The sequence below is a fragment of the Paralichthys olivaceus genome, chromosome 6 (genome assembly GCF_024713975.1).
Source record: "Paralichthys olivaceus isolate ysfri-2021 chromosome 6, ASM2471397v2, whole genome shotgun sequence".
In the NCBI taxonomy this organism is placed as follows: Eukaryota; Metazoa; Chordata; class Actinopteri; order Pleuronectiformes; family Paralichthyidae; genus Paralichthys; species Paralichthys olivaceus.
In genome coordinates this window covers 6,692,612-6,707,937 of record NC_091098.1, presented here as the reverse complement: position 1 = coordinate 6,707,937, position 15,326 = coordinate 6,692,612, and the positions used below count along the sequence as shown (strand labels likewise).

Genomic DNA, 15,326 nt, shown 5'->3' with positions numbered 1-15,326 from the left:
TTAAAAGCAGAGAGAGCAAATAAAAGCAAATAAACGCGGAAGAGTTTGGCAGGTCAGTGCAGACTCTGAATGGTTTGAAGAGTGAGTTCCAGAGGGAGAGAGCAGCTACGGAAAAGCCTCTGTCGCCCCAGGTCTGGTGCTTGGTCCTGAGTGGAGGTGACAGGAGGTTGGCATCAGAGGAGCGGAGGCTGGAGGAGGGAGGTGGTGGTGGTGGAGCATATGAGGGAGCCTGGTAATGGAGGGATTTGTGGAAGGTGAAGAATTAATAACTGTTACACGAAAAAATACAGGTTGAACTGTTTATGGTTCTAGAATTCGAAGATCGGAGCTGGGTTAAATTAGTGTAAAGCAATTATGTGTATTCTTGCCCTCGGCTTCGAAAAATAAAATGTACACCTATAGACACAACAGTAGAACCAGTTACCAGAGTTAATGTCTAATCAGTGAAGTTCACACACAATGTATTAGTTCTGCCTGTGACATTTTCAACATTACCCTGTGAATTCAGATCCAAGACAAAATCCACTTCTCCTGTGAAGAATCAAGTTTAGAAAGGAAACATGCGGGTGAATAAAGGATTTGTAACAGCTGTTCGCCCTCTCTCTCCAAACAGAGGCACGCTGAAAAATGTCCTCTGCTGCACATCTTATTCAGCACCAGGATGTTTAGCTTAAAGGGATAGTTCACCTAAAAATAAAAGTTAATTCATCGTGTTTAAATCCACAAAACACTTTGTTAGAGCAGATTTCAATACCAATCAAGTCAATAGTGAGTCCTTCTTCAGATGTAAAACATAACATGCCTCCATACTGCTTGTGTCCGCAAGCCCCAACGTTCATATTAGACTTGAAACTAGGAAATTGGTGGTGAATTTGCATGTTGCAGCCAAATACCACTCACCTTACCCTCCCCTTCCAAACATGAAATAGAACCTGTGGCAGCCTTCAGGTTTTATAAAAACTCAAAAGGTTTTAGTTTGTCCAGTCTGGGCGACTGTAAAAAACATGGCGGCCTCTGTAGAGAGGAACCCCTCGATGTAAATATGAAGTATTTAAATATAAAGGGGCAATTCTCAGATAAAGAAACAACAATTTGTACAATTAAGATGAAACACACCAGTGAGAACATTGCTAGGACTAATTTTTATTCCATTTCAGTCAATAGATCCCTTTCACCTATATCTTACACACTGGACCTTTCAGTAACTCCTCTGGACTGCTACTCCCTTCACTCTTTGGCAATTTACTTTGCAGGGTCTTCAAATACATATTCTGATTATTCTGACCCTGAAATTTCTAAAATATAATGCTCGCAGTGCAAAAAACATCATCTGCCAAAGGGGATAATTATGTATAAAACAAGTGTTGCCTCAAAACTAAATGACATATCCAAAGTGCATTGCCCTTCTCCTCTTGCCGCTGCAGCACTCATACACTTGGACAACAACAGGCTTGAGTGTGCTACAGTAAGTCCTGAGGCTTTCACAGAGCATTTGGAGGCAGAGATAGGGATTTATAGGAGAGGGTTAATTGGGTGCAGTTAAACCTCGTTTCGCTCATGCCTCCTAACCCACTCTCAACCTCGGACTGCCCTGCTGCAGTAAACCTTGAGATAGTTTAGATATGGATCCTGCAGGCAGGTTCAGGTGCAACTCAATATTGATATATATTCTTAATATACTGTGCTATTCACTGCCTGCTACATATTTACTGGAGTTTTTGCTCCTCTGCTGCAGCCAACAACACTGAGTCAATAATGTGAAGGTTGTTGCTCAGACAGAGTGGACCTCAGTTGGTGCAAGTCAACACTCAATATGAGGGACTGTACATAAATAAGTAAATCAAATCCAGTTTTTATGCGTAAAGCAACACCTTCTGTATTTTGTTATTTTTTTAAAGCTCAAAATAATAGAAAATGGGGGAAATGCAGAAGGAAAAATAACAGACACCTGACTTCTTTAAAGTGAATATCTAATTCCCATGTCTGCCAATCTGCTGGGGTCTGCTATGGTCCTCCTGATGTTAATGTCGTCTCATGTCCACCCATGCTAGCATACGCACGGACCCCTTGTCCGCATGCAGCCCAAAATTTGTGACCACGCTGACTCTATGTTCACATGCTCCAGGTCCAATAGTTGTTCAACATTTTCCAGTACAGGAGTCTTTTTGAATAAATATATATAAATGGGGGTCGACATTATAGCAGATTACCGCTACCTACTGGAATAGAATGGAATCCAATGTGGGATCAGGTATGCAGCACTGGAACGCCACACCAATGTGAACTCTCATTTTAGTATAAATGCAAACGAGGGCATGCATGTATAACTGGTTCGCGTACAAAAATCTCAGCAGACACGGAACCAGGAAATTATGGGGAACTTTTCAGGCAGCGGCTAATGGCAAATTGACAGAATTTAACAGATTTGTTTAATACTTTTACTTTTGTAAAAGACAGCTGCACCTTTTATGGTACAATCTTTCTGCCAAACTTGTCTGAACCCATTCCAAACCTTTCTACCACAATAGATGAAGAGGTCTACAGAGAACCCATCTGGAAACCGCCCACTGCTTCAAATAATTAACAAAAAGCAATTGTGGCTGACCAGGAGACTCATGTTCAGAGTCTGTTTGAATAAAATAAGTGTATAAGCTTTTGGATTGTACAATAGATGTTTTCTTTAAACCCTATTTCTCCTCCAGGTATTACTCTGACATCTCCCGCATGCCGGCCATCAGCGACCAGGACATGAGTGCCTACCTAGCAGAGCAGTCCCGCCTGCACCTCAGCCAGTTCAACAGCATGTCTGCGCTGCATGAGATCTACTCCTACATCATCAAATACAAGGATGAGGTGAGCTCCGTCGATTCAAACCCCCCACCCTTCCCTCCTCACTTGCCTTGACTAATACCATGAGGTCATTTTAATTCAATTACACTGATAACCAGTGGTACAGGCTGGAAGGTATTATCACCATTAGGATGTACATTAAGGCATGAGCTCAACACATTACAGACCTAACGGAGCCACATTAAATTAATGTGGTTTTCATTTTCCCCCCCGACATGTACAATGTCCCACAGCTGCTGCCGGCTGATTAAAACTCAACATTTCTGCACAAAGTGTGTGGTTTATCTGATAAAGGAACAGTTTGACATTTTTTTGACATATGCTAATATGCTGTCTTGCTGAAGAAGATCAAACCCACCACTCTCCTCTCTGTACTCTAAATTTGAGGCTTTTGTAGGGATTAAGGAAACAAGATATGACATGTTAATTACTGAGCTTTAGAAGCGCCAGTAGGTAGATTTTTTTGTGTTACCTTTAGACACAAGTCAGGCCGAGGGTCTTCACCCTGTTTCTAGTCTGTGCTCAGACAAACTCACCATCTGCCTGCAATGGCTTCAAAATGTAGTGTATACACACACACACACACACACACACACACACACACACACACAAACACAAGGGTGAAAAAATGTTTTTGATTCTTTATTCAAGTGTTTTATTTTTTTAATGCTCTCACTCAAAACCCTGTGCTCGCACTCCAATATACCCTGCTTGTGCTTAGATTTGCTGCCAGCTTCAGCTTTTGTCCACATGCTTCTTTCGTGCGTCAGTGTAACCTCCGCTCTCTGATTTTTCTGTGCAACAACTCTCTCAAATCAGCCAACCAAAAAAATGCCAGATGTAGTTATGATGAAAGAAACTTTTGGAGAGCAGTAGCTCACGAACCTGGTCAAGTAATCAAAGACACTCAAAGACAGAAACCTAATATCCACAACAAGGGCGGGACAATTTCACTTGTCAACACTACACCTGGCATTCTATTGGTTGGGGAGTTTTGATACATTCACTGCACCAAAAAATCATAGAGCAGACGTTTCACACGAGCATAGAAGCAGCGTGTAGAGAAGAGCTGAAGCTGGAGCGCAGCAAATCTAAGCACGAGCAGGGTATATTTGAGTGTGAGCGCAAGGTATTGAGTGAAAGCATTACAAAATCTGAACGTGAAAACAACACGTCCTAACAACCCAAAAAACTGAAACTGAAAGACCAAGCTGTTGAATAAAGAATAAAGAGAGAAGAAAATAAATATATGAATTCATCTAACTTTGGGCAACAAAGCAAATGAGTATTTGACAAATATTGAACTATTTTTGCTAAATGTGATCAAGCTGTCTGTTGCTCATGTGTTTCCAAGCAGAAAAGAAGGCAGGATTAATTAGTCAAATAATGTGTGTGTTACTTGCTTCTGCTGAACGTGTGCGTGCATGTGAGTGTGTGCACGCTAAATGTCCTATTTTAAGTGGACTGATAATTTAGCCTTAAATCTGTTCCATGCCCCCTCGTCCAACCCATTAAGACTTAAATGACTGAAAGAGCCCCCTCACACCCCCACCCTCGTAGCTATTTAATCTTTCCTCCATCTCCTTATCCCTCCTTCTTTCCTTCCCTGCCTCATTATCCTCCATCCTCTCCATCCCTTTATTTTCCCCTCCCATGAGTCACTGCGGTTCATACCACCCTCACTCCTCTTTCACCCTCCTCCCGCTTCTGATGGACAGCCCTGTGTCCTTTGCAACCTCCGCCTTCCCCAGCTTTATCGCGCTTTTATGTGGCGACCGATAAGTTGTCTCAGCCTCTCCCCCTCCCTCCCCTCCTCTCTCCCTCCCCTCCGTCCCTCTGTAGCAGCAGTATTACAGTGGTTATGCTCCATTCAAACAAAATGCTCCCCTTCATTACAGCCTATTATTATCCAGATATAGGCAGCTGCACTATCGCAGTCGCCTCCGACACATGCCCTGACCTCACGTGCACATACAAACAAGCGCGTGCATGAATGTACATGCTCAAATATGCATGCTGATACACACACATCAGTAAGAGGACAAATGCACACATAAATACAGTCTTTTTGCACCAGCTCCTCTCTGCCCTGTTCAAGGCTTACATAATAAAATACCAACACTCACACACACAAACACACTCTCCAAGTGTCCTTGAACATGCAGCTGCGGACATCCCACTCAGCCAGACACTTGCCCCCCTAACCACGTCCATGTCGCCAGCATCCGTCTAAAATGCAATCACTAACAGAGACTCTGACATTAGCCACATTTGTGTTAATGAGTTTGCTGCATGCACCAAGATATGAAGAATTGATCATGCTTCTCCATGTTTGTGTCCAGATCCTTTCAGCGTTGCAGAAGGACGAACAGTCGCGCAGACAGCGGCTACGCGGAAAGCTGGAGCAGGTGATCGACACCATGGCTCTGGCCAGCTGAGGACCAGCCAATTGCGCTACTGGGCTAGCAGAGAACTGGCCAACCAACAAAACACCTTCCCTGACAACCGTTGATGCCCCGCGACATTTAGACCCTCGATGTTAGAAGTCTCTTGCTGTCGCCCTCGTAAACAACAACAAACAAGTGCAGCAGAAAAGACTGCCAGGACACAAGCACCCAGCAGCAGCAGCACACTGGAGAGATAGCAGAGTTTGGAACTAAGGCCCCGCCGGTTGGGTTGGTGTATTCTTTTCTGTTTTGTTTTTTTGTTTTTTTTCTGAGCCAACAACCCAGCCCTGAACAACCAAATCAAACGCACCGACAGCCTCAGCAGATATGGTCCTCAGCTCAGGAGAGAGTTCATTTTAATCAAGGCCCCTCATCCCATGGAGAGTCCTACAGAAGCAGCAGCTGGGTACTTTGGCTACAATCAGGAGCAGTACATGCACAGTGGCGAACAGAAACTCATGGAGCTGGTTGCAGAGCTGAAACACTGCAGGGTGAAAGGTACAAGAAACCAGCGAGTAGCTTTCCACAGCCAAAGCTACGGTTCAAACTGTGGGCCAATAAAAATCCAGGATGTGATATCCCAATACTTGATCCCTTTCTCTTTTCTGTTGCTGTCCTCCATGGGGAGGTCAGTGGTCAGGGACAGCTACAGAGCAGCAGCCATGGAACTGGTAGAAATCCAGTGTTTTGCTCAAAGACACTTCAGCAGGGCGGACACTTGGCTGCCACTGCAGAGCAACCACGAGGAAGGACTTTGCAGGGAGACTCTTCCTCCAGTACTGACTCTCTATCATCAAGATCTCTAACAAAGGACATCCTCAGTTTCACCACTCTGCTTTTGATTTGTTATTGTATTCGATTCCGTTGCTCCCTCAACTGCCTACTCTCCCTAGTGCTGTGCCACTTGTGTTACTGCTGAATTTGCACAACAAAGCTAAATCAAAAGAGAGAAGAGGATATATGAATATATATATATGGATATATAAATACAAACCTTCTGTTTTTAAAACAAATGATAATTTGATTTCTTTTTCCATTTTAATGTACAAAAGATAAGTTTGACAAGAGGATTTGATATTTCCGAGATGAAAAATTATGAGGAAAAAAAATGTCCTGTGCCATGTTTTCCTTTGAATGTTGTTTAGTGCAAAGAGACTTCTTTTCGTTAGATGAAATGTGCTATCATGAAAATGTTGCCATGCTTACCGTCTGAAAGTGAGAGTTTAAAAAATAGGTAACTGGCAAAGATATACATATATATAATTACAGACACTTTCTATATTTCATGAGGTCTTTGGGTAGTTGTGTGCTACATCTTTGGCTCTAAAGGTAGTGAAAGGACAAATGGTGTCTGGAAGTTGCCTGTGAGCGGACCGACCTACAATGCTCTTGTGTTTGTTTTGAAGAAACCAAATACAGCTGATTTAGATGGAGTCATTTCTGTGGAGGCCAGACCACCGGAGGAATTGGGCAGCCGTCTAGGTTGAATTGTGGCACACTGCGCTCTGCAACTTCTTGATCTTGTTTTATAGCCTTTCCCTCTTGTCTAAGACATTTTATTAGATGTGCCATCTGACATGAAGGCTAGTTTTTGGTGTGACTCAAAAGAAAGTGAAACAGTGTTGTCGAATTTTGGCTTGTATTTTTTTTCTTAGTCTGCAGTGAATACGGTAAAAGCTCAAGGCTCCATTTTTGAAATGTGAATGTGGTTTATGAAGCGATAATGAAATGTAGCTTGATTCATGTTAGTGTTTTTGTACCAGTTGAAGGCCTTTTTTCATTCTGTGGTTTTACAGGGGTATTAAAAAAAAGTGAAGTACGCGCTGCTCCCCATAAACTTGCAGCGCTTCTAAAAACATGCGTACATGAACAAGACATTCCTTTCTCCTATGACAGTAAGTGTTAAAAATAAGATTGACAGACGTTAAACACACAGGGGTAATGTCATAAGCAGTTTGTTGTCATTCATCCAGTGAGAAGCAGATCAGACTCATTTACAACCAGATCAGATGAATTCAACTACTTATCAATGTTTGTTTCTTGTAATAACGGAGAAAATAGGTGATGATGAATCAGGTTGAGTTCCATCAGATGCTCTTTTTACAACAAATGCCTCAAAATGATTTTGGCTACATCCACATTACTATGTTTTTATTTGAAAACACATCAACTCTGCCACACATACGGCTGCCGTCCACACTCCTCTGGAGTTGTAGTTTTTTCTTGCTGCATTTCAGTCAGGACTCGCAGAAATGGAAATGTTTGGAAACAATGATGTAAACATTCGCAACCATCACCCAACCTGATTGGGTCACATCGTAGCCTTCGCTGATTCGTCAGGTACCTGTCACATGACCGCCACCCAGACGAAAAAGCAACCGACATTGGCCTCGGCTACCAGCGTAGGACGCAACATGGATAATCAATTACGAGTGTTGCTGACCCTGTTGTCTTTACTAACAGCTGTTATGAAGTTGAATTCTTCATTTAACAATAATACAAGTGATGCATGCGAAGGGGAGGAGCTAGTGTTTGAACAATTCCTGTTTACACCGACACGCGCATGTCCAGGGGTCATGAGTGTTAATGTGAAATGCGTTTTTCGGCGTGTTAGTGTGAACAGGAATTAAAACTTATCCGCAGCCAAAACGCTTGTGTGGAGAGATGATCGTTTTTGTTTGAACATGCAGTTTTCAAATGAAATGGGGTAGTATGGATTTAGCTTTTCTTTTCTGTACTGTTCAACAGTGCTTCCCTCTGTTTTATTTCCAGTGGTAGAATGGAATCGACTCTTTAATCAATGAACCCCAGAGCACTCATCCCAGTTTGAATAACATAGAGCAGATACCTGGGGGGGTGCCTGGGCTGCTGCGAACAGGCCTGCCAGGTTTATTTAAAACTGCACCCTTTGAGTTATCTTCCCCACCTACACTAAGACGGTCTGAAGAGAGCAAAGTGAGAGATGGCAGTTATTACTGACTTACTCTGGTCTTTCTATCTTGTAATAGATCCTTATGACTGCAGTGAGTGCTGCTCTTCAGTACAATCCAACACAGCAGAGGAAACTCTCAGGTATACTTTCCAACACAGTTGTAATCTATCTGCTTAAGACTTCCTCACACCTCCTGTTTTCATTTTACATTGTCTCAAATTAACCATTGCTGGAATAGATAGGCCTACTGATTTTAAACAAATTTAAAATGCCAGCTGGGAAAACTAATTGTTTTTTAATAGTAATTATAATAATAAGTACAGTAGGCAGCATGTGTTTTGATTGCTAAACTAAGTTAGCAGTTCATGTAATTGAGCTGAAATAATTGTTTCTATATCTGCACCCCACACAAGTTGTACTGGCAATATAACATTATTTTCTTTGTTCCAAAGAAAACAGCAGCCAGTAAACAAAGGATGCTTCCACACCTGCTTTGTTTGGTTTGGACCTTAGAACTTTGCAGGTTGGTCTGAACCCAAATATCACGATTGAGAATTCTCTTTGGTTTTGATCGAGGAGACCAAACAAAAGAAGTTGCCTGGGTCCACATCAAACTGAATCATGTTATGGTTAATTTACTTTTTTGGATGGTTCAGACTTTAAAACTTATCAGAGGAAGTTGAGGCAAGTTTGTCTCCCATTAAACAATCGGAAAAGGAAAATAACAACAGAAAGAAGTAAAAATAAATTAGCAACAGCAGCACATGAAGAGAGGGAGAGACAAAATATTTGATTGTAATTTAGTGCAATGACAAAATCAAAACCCACAATAGATTATAAATCAAATCAGTACAAGGTTATTTTCTGCTGCCATTATGCTGTTATTATTAATTATTATAATAGTGTGTAGTAGCAGGATTCTTTCATTTTTCTCCATTCAAGCAGTAAAGGCTGCCCACAGAATTAACCCACATGACATCAATGTCAGGACTTTCTGTTGTTGAGGTACCTTTTGTGATGAAAAAGCACGAGGCAGACTAATTAGCATAACCCAGTGATATTGTTCAGGCCCAGCTGGTACACAGAATGAAATTCATTTAGTGTGTTTGGCCCTCACTCTGTACGTTTTCTCTTTATACCCTTTGGATTGTGTCTTTTGAGCAGCAGTCCCTCCAATCAAAGCCGCATGCTTAAAAGGAAAATGGAAAACAAAAATTTGGTTTTGAAAAGAGCGATTATCAAAATAATGTCACAGCGAGGCATTAGTAGCTACTTTCCTCATCATGTTAGCTAGCGCACATGAGGTGATTACTAAACTGACGTGCTAATATTGAGGTTGCTGAGGATTAATCATTTGAATGCTATTTCCCAGCTATAACTAAATAACAATTAACATCATATTTTCCCTACATCTGACACAACACATTTGTACTAATATTTAGTTGAAGTTATAAGGCAAACTTAGCATCAGTGACATTTTATAGCCACCAAGCCAAACACATTCTGCCGCTGTCAAGTGAAAGCTCTTGACTCCAACAAAACCACATTACCTTTGAGGGATTAGGATGTTTAACGAAACCCTTTAAAAAATGCAGCTCCAACTAAAACGCCATGTTTCATCTGACAGCATGAATGTGTTTGGACGGAGTGAGACGTACTGTATGTGCTTCCATACTTGAACCACTGATCTACACAGGGTAAAAAAAACAGCAGACCGAAGCTTTCGTCATCCACATCAGGAGAGGAAGTCCATGACAAGAGATTAACTTCGATCCATCTGCTTCTCAGTACTTCCACAAAAAGGATTTCAGCATTCAGTTTCAGTCTTCTAAAAAACTAGGAAGTCATTTAGTTTTGCATGGCTGATGAATGCTGAAATCGAGACATTACTTCCATGTACAGGCATTCATCAACACATTTTGTTCAATTTAAAGACATTCTGAAGATGTTTGACAGCAATTCACTTACTCATTGGTTCTTTGTTAAGAGCTTGTAAAGATAATTTTTGAGATCCGGAAAGAATAATGAAGCTTATTAAGCTATGTTGATAACTTTGAAAGGGTGTAAAAAGAAAAAGATATGTTTCGTAATGGTGGGATAAGACTCACTCTGGTGCTTTTGCTTCTTAGCTTCTTGTTTTCTGCTTCACCACTTGTTGGGGTAAAAGATGAAAAGACTTGGGCGAGGCAGAGGAAGTGCTTTGAAGGCAATGTTACCGCTTCATTTTCCATTCTGTTGCATCTGTGGCATTCAGTTTTTCACATAGAAAAAGACAGTGATGAAATGATAAAGGAGTCTCTCAATGATTGACCGACACAGAACTGTTCTCCGAGCCTTGTCAGACCCTTCCCATACTGAAAAGTGAAAAAAAAAAAAAAAGTGAATCAAGGCAGGTGTTAAAAATTGGTTATAGAAATATATTTAAACATACATTCTTGTTAATTCATTTACGGGTACAATTCAGTAATTTGTGGAATATTCTAATTTCACTTCTCTCTAAGAGGGAATTTGGATGTCTTTAGCCTAGCTTAGCATAAAATATTTGAGCGCTTGCCTGGCTCTGTCTATGATGAAAGAATTAGACCTACCAATCAAATTTTAATTTGACATAAATTAAATGTCAATAGTTTGTGCTTTGAGGGAATATGCTTGAAGTACCTGCTTACACCCCAATAAGCTTTTAACAGGAAGCTCCACCACAACTGCCCCTAAAATAATATTTTATAATATTTTACCTTGTTGTTGATCAAATCAGCTTTGGTACACTGGTTTTTCTCTTTGTCTTTATGCTAATTGTAGCTAAGCTAACTGCATTGTGACTGCAGCTGTTAAGTGTCTATCAATAAGGTGTATAAAGAAGGTTAGCTAAATAAAAAGAGAAAAAAATAAATTACCTAAAATGATTTTTTTTTCCGTTATCGAAAGAATCTTTTAAAAGCACTGGATTAGTTAACCACTTTCTGTTTCGAGCTTCATCTTTGGTGTCAGTCATCTCATCCAACTCTCAGCAAAAAAGTGAAAAAAGAACATTTCCCCAAATGTCAAACTATTGCTGAAAAAAGGTGTTTGCAGCATACGCCTTTTTCCCTCCTACATTCTGAAAGCAGTCTTTAAAACTTTACGAGTGAATCGTAAATGTGCTTTTTTTTTTCAGTACAACTCGCACCCACCAACATGACACCACCTCAGACCCATAACAACGCACAACCTTAATACATCCCCCATTCATCTGCCATTTCTGATTTGATCCCCCTCAACAGGGCTTTTCATCCCTCAGCTCCAACTCTCCGGCATCATCACCTGCTGAGTTTGATTAAAGTACATTTCAGAGGAGTATAGGACATAGAATATCTTCACACACAGATTAAGAGGAGGTAGAACGGGAAAAAAAAAACCTTAAAGAGTTTTAATACTTTATGAATTCTGATACCTTTTTAAGAGTTTCAGACTTGAAGCTGCTGTGACAGGTTTTGGCTGTTTCACGCCCGTGTAAATATCCTGCTCTTTCCTATTTTGCAGATTTATTACGTGTAAATAGACACGCATCAAGGAGAGATTAAACATGTTTTTTGCTAAATCTGGCTCGTCTGATGTTTTTATTTCCCCTCCGTGTCCCCACATATCCTCAAAGTTGTGGATTTGAAAGTTGTTGCAAGTTTTAAGTTTATCTCAAGTGCACGTCAACACAGGAGAACTCAAAGGATCAAAAGCAGCACATATGAGACTTGTTATTGTACTCTGTGTACTCTATGTATCCTGGAAAAGAAGAAGCGGCTTCTTCTGTGTGATTCCCCCTCAGTTTGACTACAGTGATGTTGATGAAGACATTGACAATGACTCCTAGAATTGGTTAATTACTTTCAAACCCTCTCTTCCTACAAAGGCAATGTTGGAACAAACTGTGTTACTACATTTAATTCAATATTAGCACAGTACTGTACTTCAGGTAGTATTACTTTATTTATTATCTGAATGGGGAGGACAAAGACAAGTAGCAAAGGGCGAAAGAAGATGGTGGGTGAGGGATTGATACTTACTACTAAGAAAAGAACCAGGTTGTGTCTTCAAACGATTGAGGACTGGCACAGTCTCCAGTCTTAAACCCCATGGAGCTGGTTTGTTCTGGGGCCAAGAGAGCTCAGTGTACCTGAATTTAAGGACACACATGCACATAGAAAAAACACAAAGAAATGAATACAGCATTTTCATTACGATGGCAAAACAAGTGCACACATCCCCAGGCATGACTAGGACATGATTGTTCTAGAAAAGCTGGTATAATGTCGACAGCTGATGTAAATAATTGCAACTGACATATAGGGAAGTGATGTGCAAAACATTAAAAACAATATATGAATGCACAATAAACAGTATGCATCCAATTAACATTAATAATAATAATGAAAAAAGAAGGTGCAGGGGTACATAATTATAGGGAAAGAGGATTATATTTGAATATAAATGCCAAACAAGAATAAAGAAACTTAAAACAACAAAAATAGACAAATTGCTTTGGATAATTCCATTATTATTTTTGAATACTTAAAATGTCACAAAGCACTGAACAACAAGAGGGAGGCAAAATGACAATGACTTATAAGTGTCTCAGCTCACAAGTGAATTTCAGCTCTCAGGACAACTGAATGAGGGAGTGATTTCTGTCTTCATCCTTCCTTTCCTGAGCAAATCGTATCAAAACAGATCAACTCCTCTTCCCCGGCACGTCTCTCAGACTGTCCAGTTGGAAAATATAACATTTAAAATGCGCCACATGCCCCCCATGGGAACACAAGGATTTGACAAGCAACCCATCAATCAAATTAAAAAGTCCATTATGAGGAGAGATTCAGACCTCCAGAGAGAATCTGCCCTGGATATCACAGACACCTTGTCTTTGTTCTGAATGGAATTGACCTCACTTTATTATCCTAAGTGCTTTCTAAAAATCCTTTTTCTTCCATGTTCCCCTCTCCCCCACCTGCAGGGCTGTTTCAGACTCTTGTCTTTCTCTGCGTTGGTTTTAAGCTGAGGAGTAGATTTGTGTATTTCTTTTACAGAGACAGGCTGAGATGGTTTCCTCAGGAGTTTCTTCCCACTCCTCTTCCTCTCTTTTAATTTGCCTCTTGCATATTGTTTGGACTCCGTGTTGTAAGACTTTTGTCACAGCAGGTAAAGCTAGCAGTGCTTAGATAAAGCCACATGGTGCACACACTCTCACTGACAGCAGATACCATCTCCGATTGCCTGCAGCCTCTCTGTTTGGCTTTTTGTTCTCATATCGCCAGGCATCTGATTACCATGTTTGAAATGTGCTTGTTGTGGAGGAATCACTCTCCTTCTCTTATTTTGCTCTTCTCTCTTTTTCTTGTGCCTGGAGGCATGTCTGGCAATTCAATAACCCCGGCCACTCTCAACACAAACACTGTGCCGTCCTCTAAAGATGCCCCGACACGGAATAAGTAACAGAGTCACAGTGGCTCAGGGCCCCCACACCTATGACTCTCAGCTGGTGATTAAACTGTGATAAGAACCGTCTGTGTCCACAGAGAGGAGGACAGCATAACTGGGGGTGGGGTGGGGGTTAAGAGGACAACAGTGAGAGCGGGAAAGAAGGGCAGAGAGCAAGACGAGTGCATAGATGGAAAGCAGGGTGGAGAGCTGACTTTGGTCGTCTCGTAGGAGGTGGGCGGTTAATACTGCCTGGCTCAGATCTCGCTCATTCTGTTGTTATGAAACCCCAATAAATGACGACCAGCAGGGGAAATAAGATGATAGCCCAGAATCAGGGCAGCAGACAGAGTCACGTCAGCCCTGGCTGCTCCCTCTGTGTCAAAGCTGAAGAAAATGAAGTGCTAAACTGTGACTGTGCTGGTGCATGACCTGACAGTGCATGACGCGGAGTGTGTTTTGGACATATTCATTACTGATGTGTCTGTCAAAATCCCTTGTGGGATTTCATGCTTTTATGCCACACATTAGTCCCACCCTTTGCCCAAATATAAAGTTGAAAAACATGACAACTCCCACGAGTGAAGCCAGAGGGTCTCGATCACCACCTGATGGCTGCCTTCAGTATAAGTTATAAATCCTGCCTCCTCCATGAAAGCAGATGGGACATGGACCAAACTAAAAAGTGAAAATGCACATTGAATAAACGAAAACATATATACCACTCTGATGTAGGTGTTCATTATTGACTTATGAATGGTTAAGTGCATGTATCAGTAGGACTACACTATTGCAGCTCCATCCTCCAATTGCTATGCCATGCAAACTCTGGCTCCAAATGCATTGGAGTATTTGTGTCTGGGATATTTTTGCTTCATTTCTGTATAGTGGAGATGTGTTGTCCATCTTTATATACAATCTATGGTTGTGAAGTCAAAAATAATGAATTTCTTTAATGTCTGTGGCATCAATAGTATCATTACTGGTTATGTTTAGGCAACTAATTATCTGGTTAAGTTGTGAGAAAGATTATAGGAGAGAGACAATTTGGGTTTTCAGCAATGCTAGCAGCTTGCTGGTTACTTTGGAACATACTGAAATATTTCAAAAAACACTGGATGGATATCCATGAACTTAAACAGATGTCCATGGTTTGGAGCGGATACTTTAACAACTGTGGTTATGTCCTGGTTTTCAAGGGATCATGTTGAGGTTAGTGTAAGAGCAATGTGTTAACAAGTATTGGATTGTCATGAAATGTGATACTCAAGTTTATATTCCCCTCAGGAGGAACTGCAATAACTGTGCTCATCCCCAGACTTTCTTATTTCAAATTTTCCCTCAATAAGCCTGCCAAACTGCATTTTCATATCAGCCTTAGTTGCACTTTTTGTTTACCTATTAGCATATGTTGGCATGATAAAAAGATACACCGAGATGGTGAATATTGGAAAATATTTCATGTGCCCAGTGAGCGTATTGGCACGATGATGTTAATATTTTACTCAAAAATACTGTTCAGCCTCAAAGAGCTGCTAGAATGGCTTCAGACTCTTAAGATCAATGCAGACATGATTAATAGTGCACGTTAATTGGGAAATTAAATATTCGCTGTGCAGGGGTGACCCAAGCTGAATGATTAGAGCATA

General features: G+C 41.0%; 1 protein-coding gene across 1 annotated transcript in view; it reads left to right on the top strand.

The window, feature by feature from the left end:
* Positions 1-11,806, top strand: part of LOC109630998 (plexin-A1-like) — a 281,886-nt gene extending 270,080 nt beyond the window's left edge. The window contains exons 34-35 of the mRNA XM_020089564.2: positions 2,703-2,853; positions 5,193-11,806. Coding sequence (XP_019945123.2) covers positions 2,703-2,853; positions 5,193-5,288 — 247 coding nt within the window. The 3' untranslated portion in view covers positions 5,289-11,806. The remainder of the gene's footprint in view (positions 1-2,702; positions 2,854-5,192) is intronic.
* Positions 11,807-15,326: the final 3,520 nt, after the last annotated feature.